Below are 17,896 nucleotides of genomic sequence, written 5' to 3' on the forward strand. Positions count from 1 at the left end.
CCACGCAGAGAATGCCCCTGGGGCTGGGGGTCACATTGCTGGCCGAATGTTCCTTCAGGCGGCCGGAGTTGTGGAAGTCGGGAGAACTGTGAACACAATCTTTACCAGCTACTGGGGAAGTCCGTGGAAGGATAAAGAAAACAAAAACCCTCGCTACATCTCTATTTATATACATTGATGTAGAGAGAATAATAGTATGTGTAGAATTTAATTCTCCCCATATACAATCCTGTGTGGCAGCAGGGCTGTGTGCTGTGCTTTGGCCCGTGTCGGTGCAGGACTTGTGCTTACAGGAGCTCACACAGGAATGTGGTCTGGGAGGCACACCAGAGCCCTGACGCGGCCCGTTGCCACACGCAACCGGTCTCTTGCATGAGCATCTGCAGCAGGGCTCAGCCCGAGGCACGAGGCCCCGCTACTGTAGCCTGTCCAGCTGTGTGCAGCTGCTCCTCTAAGAGGCAGGCGTTGGGTCGGCCGCTCCTAGACTCTCGGCTTCGTATCCCACTTCTGTGCTCACTGTGAATGCACCGAAACGCCCGTTAGACAGAAGTGGTGGGAATCTTCCCAGCGACAGCTGTAGACGGTGCACAAGTGGCCGAGTGCCTGTGGGAGGCCGTGGTGACCGAAGGGTGAGACGGTCCTGTGCAGCCCCTGCTCCTCCGTGCGAAGAGTCTCACAGCTGACGCAGCTTTATTCAGAAGCAAAAGCTTTCCTCGCGTTTCTGATCAACACTAGGTCTTGCTGTAAAACTACTAGCAGAAGTGCATGGCGTGTGTGTGTGTGTGTGTGTGTGTGTGTGAATGCATGCATGATGCCCCTCCCTACCAACAGTAGCTGGGCTGCTGGGAATCCTCTCCCCTCCTCTCGTGCTGCGGCTCCGGTACGGGGCGGGGGGGTCTCGGCCCTCGACAGCGCCCTGTGCGATTCTTTCTAGGAATGTTATTGTTGTGAAAACACGCAGGGAAGGAATCTAGTTTTCCGAAAGCAGCTGCTTTCTCTGTCAGATGAAGGCGTATCTGTTGTGTTTTTTGTTTTTACTTTTAAGTCAAGAGAGCCAAGTATAAACAACCAGGTCAGGCAGGACGGGGCAAGAAGTTTGGAGATTAAGAAAAGCAGGAGGAAACGGGTAGAAGAGCACTGAACGGGTGGCATCCTCCAGCTTGCCTGGCATCAGTGTCCCACGGTTTACCAAACTGTCCAGAAGCCTTTTTGTAACTATAGGACACTCCACTGCAACCGACAACACACCCACAGCACACGCACACGCGCTGAAACACACAGCCACAGTCCAGAGCACCTCTGAAAAGAACTACGTTCTCTCATTACCACAAAGCAGTCTCCCTCAGCATCAGACTGCTCCGATCCCTCACATTTCTCCATCCGTCTAAAACATCAAAGAGAGAGACGGGAGGAATTAGAGAGAGAGAGAGAGAGAGAGAGAGAGAGAGAGGATGGAAGCAGAGAGAACGTTCCTCCCCAGGAATTAGTGACAGAAGATTCCAGAGAGAGGGAGGGGCAGAGATGAGGAGACCGTGTATTTGGGCTCAGGGATCAGAGCAGCTAATAACTGACAAAGGGAGTTTGTTGTTGTTTGTTTGTTTTTTAAGTAGTGGCGCCATTTCGCATCATGAATAGAGACCATGACTGGGGTGGGTTAACCCTCACCTGACCAGGTTCAGGTCATCAGTACAGTCAGCACTACTATCTCTAAACAAATATTGATAGAGCACTCCTCAGAAAGGTCCTTGAATGAATGATTAGTGTCCAGCCAGGACACTGGCTCAGAAAGCTTGAAGAAAGAGGAAAAGAAAAAAGAAAACTTATAGATGGCAAGAGAAAAGTTAGAGACCCAAGATCACACACTACAGCATGGTTTGCAGAGCCAGGTTAAAGCTGGAGACGATGCACACTCGGAGATGGTGCAAATTTATAGATGACCCAGAACCCCAATATCATTTTTAAAATGTTTATTTATATATTTATATATTTTACAGCAATTTAGTGGGGCCCACAAATGGGTTATTTTACAGTCAAGGGGAGGGGGGAGTAGTATTCACAGACTGTCTCCCTTTTGAAACAGTAAAATAGTCATTCTTAAAGAAAACCATAATAATAAATATGAACATGTTAACAAACCGGTCTGAGTGTCAGCATCACTTGTTTCTGGCTGCAAAGGCCTTGTGGGGGGTTTCTCTTGCAGCAGCAGTTTGGGAAAGACCTTCACAATACAGATACCAGTTTCAAATGTGCGTCCACTGTGAAGTCAGACACACACTCACACAGATAAGTAATCCGTCAGGCCCGAGCTCCCTCCCTTGCAGTAACCCTTTCAGGATCCAGCTGTTGTGCAAGATTGCAAATAAAGCATTTTTGTGCAGCGCAAATGGTAATTTTTACCAAAAAAATTAAACTATAACTTGCAACAGTTTTCACTGTGTATCTGGCCAAATAAAGATGCATGGCTTCTCTCACAGACAGTCACAGTATGAGGGCCCCTGCCCAGGCCTCGTTGTTATATACGTACCCAGTCAAGGTGGGGGCCACAGGTTGGGAAACTGGCAAAACAAATTCAAAATTGTATATCTGTGGCCTATGGGGGGGCAGTAACCTTCACCTTATGTAACTGCTCCCTCTAGTGGCAGGTGGACCTTTCTTCACAGACCTCAAATAACTTCACACACAATCTGTCTTTGTTTACTTCTTGGAAAAACTACAACTGTGTAAAGAGATGCACACAAATGTAGCCAATACTTTCAAAGTGCAATGATTGTAGGTGGGAGAAAGAGAAGTTGACCAACACTAAACAAGAAGCCTCTTCCCTCAGGTTGAAAAGTGTTAGACCTTCCTGCATGGAATGGATGAAGCGAGACACTATGTGTCCCTGATCCGACTGCTTGAAGCACCAGGGGTCTTAATAGTGCAAAAATGCCACACTTCTCAACCCGAGCACGAGCCATCACCACAACCCACGGCACGCTACCAGTGCCACACCCACATCACACCAGCCGCACCGAGACCCCGACAGAAGGCGGACTCACTCCCTCATCCGCCCTGCGCCCATCTCCGGCATTCCCACAGCTTTCTTACTAAGTCCCTGCCCCCAACCCGACTAGCCACCACACGTGACACCCACACTCGCCTCCGGAGTTCAACCCAGCAGCTCCCACTGACCCAGAACGCCACAGCAAACGGGGGCGGCTGACCGTGCAGACAGTCCTATTAAGGAAAGGGACAGAAACTAGACTATCTTGGAATCTTCAGGGGTCAAAGCTCAACACACACACACACACACTCGCTCTTCAAAAACACTGTATAATCTCTGTACAGAACTGCTTCATTGAACTAGAATTTGATTGGTTTTTAACAGGATGTCTCTCACAATACTTTTCTAACGAGGAGATGTGGGGACTTTTGTAAACGAGGAACCCCCGCATCAGTCTTCACAATCAGTTGCACACAAACGAGACCGATCATCTCTGCCCGGAGTCCGTCGGCTCCTCCCAGGCCGACGGGGTGGTCACTCACGGGACAAAACAGGCAGGGCAGGAGGGAGTCGGACGAACGGATTCCCCCGTCAATCTCGTTCAGCGCAAAACACCCTCGCTGTCCCCACATCGCAGACCCTCCTTCAGCCCTGTGCCCTACTTGTCCAGCATGGGGGGGGTTGTGCTTCATTTGCAACTGCCACCTGCAACAAACACCTGTGACACTAACGGGGGGTCAAGGGGTCAAGGACGAGGAACAGGCAATAGACCAACCAGACTGGAAGAACATTGTTGCTTAATAACACCGGTGACCATAAACACCATGGGGGGTTTGGAGTTTGCGGAGACTAATTCTAGAACCTGGAAGAACAAATCACTTTTTCTTTTGGGTTTTTAATTGTATTTTGCTTCAGCTCAACATCAGGGAGATTCCAGTACACTTGAAACATACATTGTACCCATGCTCTCCACAGTCAATATAGGGCTTTTATATTTACATGGGAAAAAAGCAATGAAATCTTACAGTACTGTACGAGTCCAGGGGAAGGACAAAAACAAACAAAAAAACAAAACACTAGGATCGGTATGTAATCAATTCTGTATGCAAGTTCTCTTTCCAAGACATCCAAAAATATATATGCTCTGGAGCTTTTGTACAAAGTTAAGATGAAAGCATGAATACTTGCAATCTGGAGAGGAGTGGGAAACATGGGGGACAATAAAAATGAAATTCTACTGCATCAATTAACTCACAGGCAAAATTATTCAAGGAAAAAAAAAAAAAAAAAACATTAAGTGAATGGGAAAGTTTTTTTCATGGAAGTACAATTTTTATTGATCAGTTTCAACCTACCCAGTAATCTTAGTTTAATAAAGCCTGCTTTGGGATTGTAGCATTAAAAACAGCTCTCCGCTGCAGCCCCCGCCTCAATACAACAGGTCGTTTGGCACGAACGGCACTCCCGGTGCGGTGCTGTACACTCCCGACGCAAACTGGAAGCAAGCAGCGCCATCTAGCGGTGACAGTATGTGCCGTATTCACCGACAAATCCACGTGGGTTGGTGGCAGTGCTGGGTTTGGAAAAGGTTTATCATTTACAGTGTGGCAACAAGTGAAATTATCCGTTCAAAACACGACTGGCTCGCCCGTCATTGAAAACTGCACCGGAGAAACTGGGGGCTGGCCGTTCACCTCCACTGCAAAGGTAGCGGACGCAGCGTGAATCCACGTTAAAAACGCCAACGTCTTCAATCCGATGTGGCGCGGGGGGGAGGGGATTTTCCGGGATGACAAGAGGCCACCGAAGGAGAATGACTTCACGAGATTCAGTGAGGGGAGGCCGTCCCTTTAATCTCGGGGTCAGTAAGGCCGTAAATTACTCCCACTGGGTCCTGTAATCCACAAAGTGCACCCTGAACTGTAGACCAACAGTGCATGATCAAACACGGCTGTGTCTTCAAATAAATACAGAATGAACAGAAAGGAAAAAAGATTGGAGGAGCCACTCATTTATTCAATTGCTTTTGAGAGTCCACACCTGGCTCATTTCATTTTAAATGCATATGTAAATATTTCTGAATGGAGAATAAAACCATGAGGGGGTGACCACTGAAAATGACAAACTTGTAAAGGCCTTTTGGGAAGGACAAAGCAGCTGACCGGCTAACGACAGCAGAGTTGGCTGACCGCTGCGGCTGAAGGGCAGAGTCCGTGAAAAGTGTGCGCGCGCGTTACGTTTGTGAAGGCCGTATGCATTGTGGCAGAAACCAGCAATGCTGGATCACAAGCCTCAGTCCGTGACCACGGGGGGGAGGCTTCAGACTGAGTCGGGTCGTGTCTGTCACCCCAGCAGTTCCCAAACAACCCCCCCATTATAAAGAAACACTGCCACACCACATCCTATTTGCGGTGTGATATAAATACAAAGTGTGATATTAAGGCATTCATTAACCTTTACCCAACTCCCCCCTTCAACAGGTACAAGAGTGTGCAGATGGGACTGGCATTAGATTCCTTCAATAAGTGGTCAAATCGTTAAAAAGAAACCAGACCCCCAAATTACTCCACTGCCACCACTCCTGCCTCTACAGTCCATCAGTGGACTGATCTCACAGTTCTATTACAAGAGTATCAGGTCCAGCAAAGAAATGCATATTCTGGATCTTTAAAATCATGGAAAAAAAGGCCTTTTGCATCTTCTCTCACACACAATTTAATTTCATACTTGTACTTTGTAAAGGCCATAAAATTAGTAGTAAATTAAGAATATGGGCCAATAGCCCCTCCCACCTCCCATTTATCTGAGGAAGGGGTTGATAAAGTAGTCATAAACCACCAAGCATGATGGCTTGTGTGTATGGCACAAGTTTGGGTTGACAAAGTCCTATGAAAGGGTCCCTCAATACCCTGCCACCTCCACCCCACAAGGAAAGTGCTGAATCTTAAATGTTCACAGTCAATCTGGATCATGCACAGACATGATCAATTTTAGGATTTGCAAATAAAACCAAAAACAAAAAAGCAGGCAAAAAGTCTATCCATCCATCCATCCATCCATCATTCTTCCCTGGACAGCTTGGTGCTGCAAGACACTTCTTTCAAACTCTCAGACTTTTAACTCCCAGGAATAAACTGAAATAAATAATAATAATAAAAAACAAAAATCAACCAACCAACCCATTCCTGTACAGCAACTAATGGAACCACCACAAGTGTCCACTGATGCTCAAGATCCTGCCAGGATGGCTACAGAAATGAGATTTATCATTCATTTATTTTGGATTAAATCATTTTGGTGTCAATGTTGGCAAATTTAATTCTTCACCCAAATTCAGTTTGCGAGACACGTCAACAAACCCAGTGGATTAGCGCAGGAAATTGGAAACATTGAATGCATTCAGGTGCAAATCTCCATCCTCACAAAACTCGGCTCTCCTCCGTGCCGGGGAAACGGGTCCGTGGGAAGCAGCGTAAATCCCATTCCCATGGGGTTTGGTCATTTTTTTGTGGTTGCTGTGGACGCCGCCATTTTGATTGAATTGGAGGCGACCATCTTGGCACCACTGGAGCTGGTAGGCCAAGGTCTGTGAGCGGTGGCATGTTATTTTAAAGCAAGGGAAAGAAAGACCAAATCGCATGCCAATGGGACGACAATAACTCTCCGCACCGACAAGCAAAGCAGTTACACAAGACAGATCTTTTGTTGAACAGCCTCCAAATGACTTATAAAAACAGGACCGGTTGGTCTGGAGCACCGCGATTTAATCCTGAATAGGAAGGGATTCCCCCTAAAGGTCACATGTGACGAGCCACACAATTTATAAGTTGGACGACACCTGAACACACAGAACGTGAGGGAGGAGAGACGCACACATTTATATATATACACAAACACAAAGAAACAACCACTTTGGACAGTGTAACAGCAAAAGCACCGTGGGCAGGGTGGTCTGGATGACAATTCAAGGCTTTCGTCAGATCGGCTCCCAGGTTTTTGAATATCACATAGGTGGCTGTGTGTTTGAGTTTACAGTGCTCTTTATTTAAGGTCTGGGGAAATCAGATAAAAAAAAAAAAAAAAAAAAAACGTTTAACTGCAACAAAGGGACTCTGCAAAGGCAGCTTCTGAATAAAATACTGTCTGACACAGGAAAAGGAAATCAAAAGACACTGTTTTGTAGAGTTCTATAGGAGTGTGACTTTTTGTTTCCCTGTGGAAGTCAAAGAATAAATTAAAAAAAAAAAAAAAATACAATACGTATTCACAGGTGTTCAGCATCGGACACTTCCGCTTCGAGAAAAAGAAAATTATATATATATTATATATATACTGATCATTTCTCACATTAAAAATCTCTTAAATAGCATACTCATAACATTTGGCATATATTGCGCTGGCTCTGTGTCAACGTGACGACCCGCCCGCTTCCACAGGGGGCTTCTCACTGGCGATCTGCCAAGAGTGTGGATTTTCCTTTTATACCCTTAAGAGATCACCGTGCGTTTGGGGACGGGGGGGTGGAGGTAAGAAAGAACACAAAACAAAAAAGCCAAAACAAAGAATCTAACGTTAGACAAGGTATTCCAGCCGCAGTGTTGCCACCCTGCAGTGAGAGGGACGCCCTCGGGCACATCTTCCAGAAAATCAGCTCTCCCTTTGCCCAGCCCCCATCGCGGCGGACTGCAGACTCTCCTCCCGTGGCGTCTGATAAGATTTTTTGTTTTGGAATCCAGACATTCCTCTGCCCTGCCTGGTTTCCCGGAAAACAAAGAAAATTAAATAAAAGAAAAAAAAAAAAAAAAAACAACTCGAAGGAACAGTACTAGTGCCAGTTCTGGAGCTGCTGTTGGTCGTATTCTGCTATGAGTTTCTTTATATGTGCCAGTTTGTTGTGGAGATATTCACAGCGATTCTTCTCTTGGCTGTAATTCGGATTAGTCTGCAGAGGCAAGAGAGAAAAGGGGAGAAAAAAAAGAAAGGAGAAAGAAGAAGGGATTAAGTGAGGCCGACAGAATGGAGGGACTCCGCTGGAGAGAGAATTATGGTGTTGGAGAGGTAGATTTGTCAATCGTACCTTTTTAATTTTGCGATACTCCTGTAGTATCTGATTATGGATTGTCTGTGAAGAAACAAACACAGACGAGAGAGAGAGAGAGGTGAGTGGACGGCTCTGGAGAAAAAGCGAGACTGACAGATATTCTGGGATAAAAATAAGTATAATAATGGGTAAACAAACATTTTGAAAGGATGGTTGTGCCACTGCCTCCGCGTGCGATACCTTGTACTTGTCCGTGCCCTGCTGCAGCTGCTTGAGCTCGGTGTCCAACAACGTGAACTGGTGCGTTATCCTCTCGATGCGGGCGTGCAGCCCTCGGTACTCGCCGTATTCGGCGTTGAAGTCATTTTTGTAGCTCTGCCTCTGATCCTGGGACGCGATCACTGTGTATTTTCTACAGGGAGGGAGAGAGGAAGAGGGTTAGAGTAATAGAAATGTACTACAGGATCAGACAGGGATATTTTTTTGTTCTGTACAGTAGCCCAGTCTGTCCCGATTGAGGCCACAAAGGGGCATACCGCTATCAAACCCCCTCTCAGCGAAAAAACAGATATACACACACAACCCAAAATATAATCCCCATAACATGACATGACCCTGCCTGGCTGCGGTCAGTTGTCAGGGCTGTGACTCGTCTATCCGTAGAGTGACAGTGAACTGTAGGAGAAACTCAGCTGAGAGTGGCTTTGGAGGTGGGGGCGGGGGGCGCGATACGAGCGATTCTTACAATAAATAATCCGCCATCTCTGATGTGGATGTAGGAACGCTGGAGTTGTTGCACATCCCATTCAGGTCTGCAAGGAAGAAAAGGCACAATTAGCTGCAGGACTGTCACGGGCACCTTTAAGAGCTGTCCACCGGTGGCACACAGACATACAGACTCCGCCACAACTGTATACCAAACAGACACTAGAAACCATAATGACTGTGCACCCCAACATCTTTCTGCTCTTCCAAACCACCTAACACACACCCAGGGACATTAAACCCGCAGGGGGAAAAAAGCACAGATTGGGTCATGAGTTTACACAGTTTGCATCCTTTTTAAAGCATCAGGCTCCCAGGCCCTGGCGGGGATGTGGTACAGCACAGTGAACACTAGAGGTCAGTGTAGTCCTACTGTAGTGCCGTGATGTTTCTCACCCAGGGTTCCCTGACATGTTGCTGTGGCATCAGTGAGGCACAGGAAAATAAGTTTGGGCACGTGAGGAAAAGTCACATGCAAGAAAGACCAAGTTACAAATGGATTAGATCTCTCCACTAACAGGAATAAACAAGTCGCTACCTCACTGAGGGTTGAGTTTTAAATTCAAGTTGATCAAAGGGGCAGGTGGGCCTGGGGTGCCACACAATCAAGGTAGGTGTGGGAGAAGCAGGAGGTCCCTCGAGCACTTATTTTCTTTCAGTTTTCCCTATAAAAGTCTAATTTCAATTGTTTCCATGTTTTGTGTTAAACTTGTCAACCCATATTACTATTATTGTGATTATATACTTCAGCCATTAAAACCAGACAGACACAAGAGCTCGAGACCCACCTGTGCTGCTGTGTGGAATACTGCTCTTGGTGACCTGGGCGCCGTCCGTGAGCTCACAGACATCCCCCTGCTCCACCAGGCCGCGCTCCTCCCCTCCCTTCCGCTCACGCTCCTTGGCCTTGTCCTTGTCTTTGTGCTTTTTCGACTTCTTCTTGGACTTGCCGTGCAAAGAGGCGGAGGTGGGCCCGGGGTGGCTGGAGGCCGCGGTGAAGCCGGGCTCGCTGGGCTGGGGGGCGGTGGTGGGCGGGGGGGCCCCGGAATCTGGGAGGGGCGGGGGCGGCGCGGGGGCCAGGGCAGGGGGCTGGCTCAGCCTCTCGGCCACGGCGGCCTCCTGGCCCTCGCACTCACGGCCGTTGTGGCTGGAGTCGTTGCTGACGTCCGAGAGGGGCTCGCAGGGTCGCAGGATGTCCAGCAGGGGCAGGTGGGAGCTGGACGTCACCGTGTCGGGGGGCGCGGCGACCAAGGGGGCGGGGGGGGGGTTTGTCACAGAGGCCCCTTCTTTCCCGTTGGCAGGGGTCAGCTTGCCATTGAAGGTGCTTGAAGCTTTACTGGCCATGTGGGATATCCTGGGCTTCTTGTTGGCTAGGGGGTCGATGAACTCCCCGGCAGGCCGTTTCTAGAAGGAGGGACAAAGACAAGCGGGACAGCAGCAGTGAGTTGGGATACTCGGCCCTAACACGCTAGGCCATGTGACACGGCACCAGAGACTCGCCGGCATCTCTAAAGCAACAACCCAACCAGTGTGACATTGTCCGAGTTTTTTGCCACACACACACACACACACACACACACACACACACACACACACAAGCCATGAGTACTACAATGAACTGCTCAAAAGACATGTAGAGGCTGACGTCATGGCTTCAGCAAAACAAAATAAACAAGGAAGAAGCTAACTTGGGTGGAGAACGGCCCCCCAGTGACCTGGAAATGACTAAGACTGCTCTCACACTGAAGTCCAGCCAGGGCCGTCTGTATTGCTAATCGGACGTGTTTTAGGAAAGCTGAGGCCCCAGACATTTCTGGCTTATCTGTCCCATCTACTGGCCCTCTGGGACCACTCCATGCCCTGTGCTCTGGGCCCTTGCTTTGGCAGAGCTCTGATCTTGTCACTTTGGTTCAGATGCCCTGTGATAAGAAGACAATCCCCGACCCGCAGAATGATTGCAAATAAAATCATAACGACGTAAACAACTTCACAACAACGCCTGTCTCTTGCCCGCCATTGGGGCACCGTACCTGGGAGGGGGACGAGTTCGCTTGCTCTCTGGGAGGGCTGGCAGGGCCAGCAGGGCCGGCAGGGCCGTCCCCTGGCACCGGGAGTGTGTTCTGAGACTGACACAGTTTCCTGGAAAAAAAAAAACACAAAAACAAAAAAAACACATAAGAGCACATGGAGGGGAAAAGGGTTTGCCATTACGCAGCTGGGGGGATAGGACACTGATCAGAACATTGAGGAAAGGACAACAGCTGTCTGTCAACATCTAGAACGTCTCCCTGTGAAGACCTTCCTTTTTTCCCCTTAAGTGACTGAAAAAGTGTTGCATCTGCTAACGAAGGCTTCTAAAGCCAGCGTGTGAAAAACTGCACCATATAAAAAACAGGTAGTTTACAGCAATGACTAATGCAGCACGTCACTGCCAAAACTAATGGATTCTCGTTTCACACAAAATTTGGTACCATCCCTCGACTCAGAGCCTAATTATCGAGCACGGATTCCTATTGTGATTTAATATCTTGCGTTTCCGGTTTGTTTGCGTTCCCTCTCGTGCGAGACGTGCGACGGGGTAAACCCTGCCTTCCCTCGGCCGATGCCATTGACTGGAGCCTTAGTCACTCAGGAAGTGCTCAGTGATTGCAAAGTACTTGGCACAGAGCGGCTGTATGTCCCAATCCGCCTTGTACTCTAACTGTATCGGCCTCGCTGCCTGTCGACCACTCAAGAGAACGGGCGAAGGCAGACTTTCACCCACGAGGCACGGCCAGACAGAACTGGTCAGCTGTGGCTCCACTCAGGTTAGGAGAAGCCACAGCGAAGGCCAGATGAAGCTCAAAAGCAGATCTACTTTTTAAATACTACAATTTTTGAGGGTGAGGTCAGGTAATTACACACAGGCATGAGCTCTGCTTTAAAACATTTTTAAAATGTTTCAGTTCCTTTGTTATCCATGCATAACGCACGTCTGCATGTTGTTCATTTCCCAGCTCACAATTCGGCAAAGAATCCCCTCCCCCAGGCCAGCAGGGGTCGCTGAAGTGTGGCAAAGGGGGCAAAGAAACAGACCTTGCAAGTTCTCACAAACCACCCTGACCTCTCTTATGGACACTTGCTACTGTTGGTGCATTGGGGGGGTGGGGTAGTCAGGTGACGCAGGATAAGCTCTGAAATTTTGGTAAAGTCAGAGTCAGACCTCTGCACTTCATTCCAGTGGCAGCAAACAGTAAGGGGGGCACCAACTTGCAAGACCAGAGATCGTTGTGTTACATTGGTGCGTGAAGCAGCGTGAGTTGCCGTTTAGGTTTTGTGATCGTTTAAAAACAAATCCAAACAAAACTAAAATGTAACAAAACAAAGAGCACTGCGCTGAGGCTCCGGGATCCAGAGGCGCATGTTGACGGACAACCGAAATCTCTTCGGATGTCTTTTGTTTACCCAGCTGAACATCTCCTCCTGCGGATCTAATTTTAGCAGCAAGCCTCCCTTGGAGCCTCAGATCATGAGAAAATGGATTTTTCCACTGGGTCTACTTGGAAGGCAGCCAAGTTAAACTGACAACACGGTGCAAAGAGAAATATACAAGAGGAAAAAACAAGTGTACACGTTTTTAAAACTGAAGCAGAGACAAGACTAAAATCTAGATCCTCCCATTTATCCCCTCTCTCTGGGTTTAAATTTTAACCATAGCCTGAAGGGGTTACACTGATAAACAGAGGCAGGCCAAGGACGATGCCACTACGGGGACACAGCGTTTCAAATGTCACTCACCCTCGCTGGCTCTCTGAGAAGGACAGCATGAATCTCAAAACAGACCGAAGGTGCTTGTTTATACTGTGGGTGTGTACTTTCTGACCTCGCACAGGGGGCTCTGACTGCAGTGTTCAGCCACCCCCACCAGAAGGGCTGTGGGTTTCAGAACCTTCTGCATTTAAACCTAACTGGGCAGTTTCTGAAGGTTTCCATTACCTCTGCTTTAGGGATAGAAAACATTGTGTGTTTATGATCCATCCATGCCTGCAGAGTTTGTAAACACAGGCAGCGTTTCTGTGCCCAGGTGAGCCGCAGCGGTGTGTACCTGACAAGGATCCTCTTCAGAAGCTGCTGGTCTCCTTCAGAGTACCCCGGCCAGGCCTTCTGGATCTCCTTAAACATGCAGTCCTTCAGTGTGAAGGTGTTGTCTCTCCCGTTCAGATTGGCCACCTAAAGAAATAAAGTTAAATAAATTAAATTCACAGATGAAACTAAAGGTGTTAACGGACGTTGAAACACTTACATGGGTCTGCTCTGATCTCAGGCAGGGCCTACCTGTTGCAGGAGGCCATCCAAGGAGTCCTTGTCCTGCGGGGTGAGGCCGTCCTTCTGAAGGCGCAGGATGAGCTCGGGTTTCCTGTAGGGCTTGAGGGCCAGCAGGTGTGCCACGCGATCCTTCAGGGGTCTCTGCTGGGCCCCGCTGTTGCCCTTCCTCAGGGCACTGGCAATGATGACGGGGCGGGGCGTCCGTCGCGACGGGGCCACGTCCGACACGCCTGCAGCCGGTTTCCGGATCTGCACCTTTTTACCTTAGACACGCAGAGAGGGGGATTGTTACGAATTAATGCATAGAACAGCCACATGCAAAGAAACCTGCCAATTAACAATCCCCTTCAAGTGGAGACATGCAACGCAGCACCGAGCACAAAAAGGAGCAGACAAACACAGCAGGGACCCAGCAGCCCGGGCCTGAACCCCCTGGAGGTTATTACTATTACAGCACAGCGCAGGGGCAGGAGTCTGTGTGTAGGGGTCGTGTGTTACAGTTTTGAGGTTTTAGGCTTTTTCTAAACTGTGGTGGTGAGGGGGAAGAGAAGGGTTACCGCAAGGAGGGCACAACCAGGACACCGTACACCACAGATGCCTGCACCCCCCACCAGCTTCCCATGAGTTGGGGGATTCTAGCAGCAAACGTACCAGGGTTTAAATAATGAGCGATTAGCCATGAAAACCCTGGTCTCCCAGTCTCTCCCCCTGCCCTGCTGAAGACTACAAAGGATTAGGCAGAACAATGAACGTGCTTGTGCCAGCGTTTAACCCCTTCCCTTCTGGAATTCCTCCAAGAGAACCAGACTTTAATGCAAAGAGGGGGGTTCTCCACTCAGCTCACAAAGAGATGCCATCCCACTCCTTCACCCTTTGTAGCTGCGTAGAAATGTTCTGAATGTGAAGACAAACTCACAGCACTTCGATGGTACATTTGCATTTCTTTATTTTATTTTTAAACCCAGAGGACTGAGATTTTCAGAGCGAAACTGAGCAGAGACGGCATCTGTACAATCCCCACCATGGCAGTTCAGAAACTCGTCAATGAGGCCATTGTGACTGGAGTTGGGCAAGCGGGACTGCCTTGCTGGGGTTTCCCAAGGTGGCCTGCAGGGCTCACAGAGGTTATAGGGGACCTATTTATGGGGGAGGTTTGTGTTGAGTGACCAGCTGTTTAGATAAGTGGGGGAAAAACAGTTTTGGGAAGTCTGCGTTATATTAAAATAAATATGGGGCTTTTATTGAAGTGGAAACAATGTAGCACCCCTCAGTCTCTCTCTCCCCCACTCGGTCTGTCACACGTACCTAAAATCAAGAAGGAGGGTAATAAATAAACAGAAGCCGAGTGTGTTTACAGGCATCAAGGCCTTGGTTCAGGGTTCCGTGTAAGTGTCTGCTTGTGTCGTTGTGCGTTTTGTCTGGATGACCGAGAGGGCAGGAGTAGCGCTGCTCTCAGCGAACAGGGCTACCCAGCGCTGGCTGCACTGGAAGGGTGCCGTCTACGAAACCGAGAGCAGTGAGCTGACGGGAGGGTGATCTGCGCGAATGGAAACCAGGGCGCTTCTGTGGTGGTGGCTGCGTTAGGCAGCATTTCCACTTAGTCTTTGCCTGACACTGCAGCTGCTGAGTCACAGACCGGGATTCGACAACACAGAAGCGCGACCACAAACTTCCCACTTCCCCTCCGGGCAGAAGACTCCCAGGGTTGGTTGAGCAGAGGAAGGGACAGGGCTAGAATTATAACCATTTGTTTTGCTTCCATGCTGCCTGCCCAGCCGCCTAACGACAAAATTATACCCACATCAGGGGGCCTTGTGGAGCGAAGTACTGCAACTCTTAAGCGTTCGATTCGTATCGATTGTGGAAGAACTGGAACTACAGGAACACGGCCTCTGGGCTAATTTAGTGTGCATGTCCACATAAGCTGCCAGAGTGACAGACTGATTGATTTAATTTTCGAGGGGTGGGGGATATTTCTTTAGCATTCTTGGAAATTAATTCGGAGCAGCAGTGGAGACGGGTAGCTGGTGGCAGCAAGGGGGGGTAACCTTATCAGCTTCAATAATGCCTCCCGGAGAGAAGAGGGGCCCCCGGCCTGCTGTGGTCAGCTGGGAGAAGAGGATCTGGTGGCAGGGGGCCGTGGGCGAGGGGTGGGCGTTTGCATGAAAACATCCTTGAAAACGGACTTTGCTCTGAGGCTGCGAGGGAAGTTAACCCCGTAGGGCTGAACCTGGGCGGTAGACACCAGTGCAGCCGTATCAGCCAGGCAGCTAGGCAAAACTGCTTCCTCCTCTAAGACCCGTCCCCATCCCCCAGGCACAGACACCTGTCCTGTGCAGTGCCCCTCCCCCATCTCACCCTTCCCCGGATCTTACCCACGTATCTGCCGCCGGGTTTGATGACGATGGCGCCCCGGCTGCGCGTCTCCTCCTCAGCCTGCGCCATGCTTTGCCTTGCCTTCTGGTAGGAGTCGTCGGTGGCGCACACAGTGATTTTATCCTGTATCCCGCCCAGGCAGTCCAGCTGAATACTGCCATCGCTGGAGCAGGAGGCAGGGGAGAAACAAAGAAGGAAGGATGATGAACACAGCTCATTCAGAAGCAATGAGCAGGTAGGGAAACGGTGCGCAGGGGCTTATTTGGGAGTGTCGAGTGTTTTAGCTAATTAGTTCACCGGGTGTGTCCAGGTGTTATCCCCCTCAGACCCCGACCGGCAGGTGTCATATCCTGTGGGGGTCTTTAGACTGAGGGGAATTAACAAATTTGTATGTGGATTCAAACGTATTTACCCATGTAAACGTCCAACACCTGTTGCAACCTCAACAGAAGAGGCCGTTTCATTGGGAAGGCAAGAGAGATGTAGACTTTTTTTTTTTAGCCTTTCACTGCCAAGCCATCTCTACTCTACATGAACAATCTGTTGAAAAACTAAACAAATCTGAACTAAACCAGTCTCCATCGTGTGCTCAGCTGGTTAATTTGCTCCGCCCACCCCCCCAGAAAAAACCTCTCTGCAATGAAAATTCAACCCCTCCCCCAAGAAACATCCTCTTGTATTTTGGCATTAAGATTCTATTACTGTCTGAAATGATGGATGAACTCCAGATGAACCGCTCTCCCATTATCCCTCGTTCGGGGGAAAAGGGGGTTGCGAGTATGAGCCGCACTGTGGGGAGATCAAATTGGGCTTCTTCCGAGTGACAACTAGAGGCTGGCTGGTATAACGGTTACCTTTCAAAGGAGCAAATTCAAACTCCCTTCGACATCAACCAACAGCGTCACAGTGAGGTCAGGGGACAAGTCAGGACAGCGGAGCAAAGACAACTGATGGCATTAAAGCTAAAGCTCAAATATTTATCCTGTTGGGTTGAGGCAAGGCTTGAAATGTCCTCAACAAAGAGTCATAGGTAAAATTTGAATATTGTATGTAATAAATGAATTGTTTCTTGTTTATCTTCTTCCTTAAACTTGGGACCACACCAGCCTGTGAATGTGGGAAGGAAGAGAAGCCCTGTGGGGGGGGGGGGCATTAAGTGTTGTGTGGTGGGAGTTGGGAGGCGGCGGCGCCTGACGGGGGTCTGCAGAGCTTACCTGGTGATATATTGCTGGATGCAGTCGAAGCTGCCCTGTGGGTTGTCCCTGCCCACATTGGACAGGTAAAAGGTGAATGTGCGGAGCTCATTGGTGCTCTCCAACCTTGGGATGGAGATTTTCTGCAGGCAAAAAAAAGGAGGTAAACATTAACAAAAAACAACTCTGAATCAACTAATAGGATACCGAAGAATTGAATAAAAGCCCAGTGACATGGGGCAAAACCAAAATAAAAACAAAATGGACAAAAATCTCACTTGTTTGTTTAAGAACTTGTTTAGCAAAACTGATACAAGATGCTAAATCTCACTAAATAAAATGAATAAAAGTGCATTAAAATCAAATCACTCAGGAGTTCATGAAACGCCAAACTGCTTTATGTGATTAAAAGCCTGTAGAGAAGGGGGGACAGCCAGAGAGAGATAGAAAAGGATTACATTGTGCTTACAAATGAAGATCCCCGGTTCGTGACGTCTTTCGAAAGCAGAACCGAGTCAAACAATACAGGTGCTCTTCGAAAACACTACTGCCAAGGCTCGAGGATTACATTTTTTGGGGGTGGGGTGGTGGCAGTTCGTAGCTTTCCTCTCTCTGCAGTCAACGAAGTCAAATTATAGTACATTAATCTTCGGCCTTGTACATGTATGCAAAACTCTTGCCACAGTACACCTGCACTTACAACACCGACATCTAAACAGAGAATACCACTCCGCTACACAGAGGCAAGGTACATCTGGGTTTCCCCTACCAAGTGGTGGGGGGGGAGGGTATTAAATAAAGGACAAAGCCCTCCGGTATGTTCCCGTGCAAAACCTTTTAAGGGAACATGGACAGACTTGCACAGACACACATCCTTAATGCTTAACTGAAGATCTTAAAAAGCAAAAGATAAACCACAAATTAATAACACAATTTGAATGCAATTTTGCTAAGGGGCTTAACTGATACCGGTCAGCGAACTGGTGACCCTCGAAGTTCAGTGTGGGGCAACTTCCCATGAGCCTCTCTGTCTCGTCCACTGCAGTGACTCAGTGTCCATTATCTCAGCACAATGGCCCTGAAAAAGTCCTTTCACATGGCTGCCTGGATGGATCAGAAGAACATGGCCAAACAACCCCAGAGTGATTGAAAAAAAGGGTTTTCAGGACTGAAACCTGCAGGTGCCAGACTAAAATAGCACAACTGCAATTTGGTTACTGGAAATCCACTCAT

The 17,896-nt window shown here is 48.6% G+C and overlaps 1 protein-coding gene across 2 annotated transcripts in view; it reads right to left on the bottom strand.

The window, feature by feature from the left end:
- Nucleotides 1-3,862: 3,862 nt before the first annotated feature.
- ell (elongation factor RNA polymerase II) overlaps nt 3,863-17,896 on the bottom strand; it is a 36,629-nt gene continuing 22,595 nt past the window's right edge. Inside the window, exons 3-12 of one of the 2 annotated variants that reach the window (XM_066695416.1) lie at nt 16,685-16,806; nt 15,470-15,633; nt 13,104-13,357; nt 12,874-12,998; nt 10,820-10,928; nt 9,578-10,193; nt 8,770-8,836; nt 8,265-8,436; nt 8,061-8,105; nt 3,863-7,925 (exon numbers count right to left, since the gene is read on the bottom strand). In XM_066695416.1, coding sequence (XP_066551513.1) covers nt 7,809-7,925; nt 8,061-8,105; nt 8,265-8,436; nt 8,770-8,836; nt 9,578-10,193; nt 10,820-10,928; nt 12,874-12,998; nt 13,104-13,357; nt 15,470-15,633; nt 16,685-16,806 — 1,791 coding nt within the window. In that variant the 3' untranslated portion in view covers nt 3,863-7,808. Of the gene's footprint in view, nt 7,926-8,060; nt 8,106-8,222; nt 8,437-8,769; nt 8,837-9,577; nt 10,194-10,819; nt 10,929-12,873; nt 12,999-13,103; nt 13,358-15,469; nt 15,634-16,684; nt 16,807-17,896 lie in introns of both variants that reach the window. The other variant, XM_066695415.1, reaches the window with a different exon arrangement.

The sequence above is a fragment of the Amia ocellicauda genome, chromosome 22 (genome assembly GCF_036373705.1).
Source record: "Amia ocellicauda isolate fAmiCal2 chromosome 22, fAmiCal2.hap1, whole genome shotgun sequence".
Lineage (NCBI taxonomy): Eukaryota > Metazoa > Chordata > Actinopteri > Amiiformes > Amiidae > Amia > Amia ocellicauda.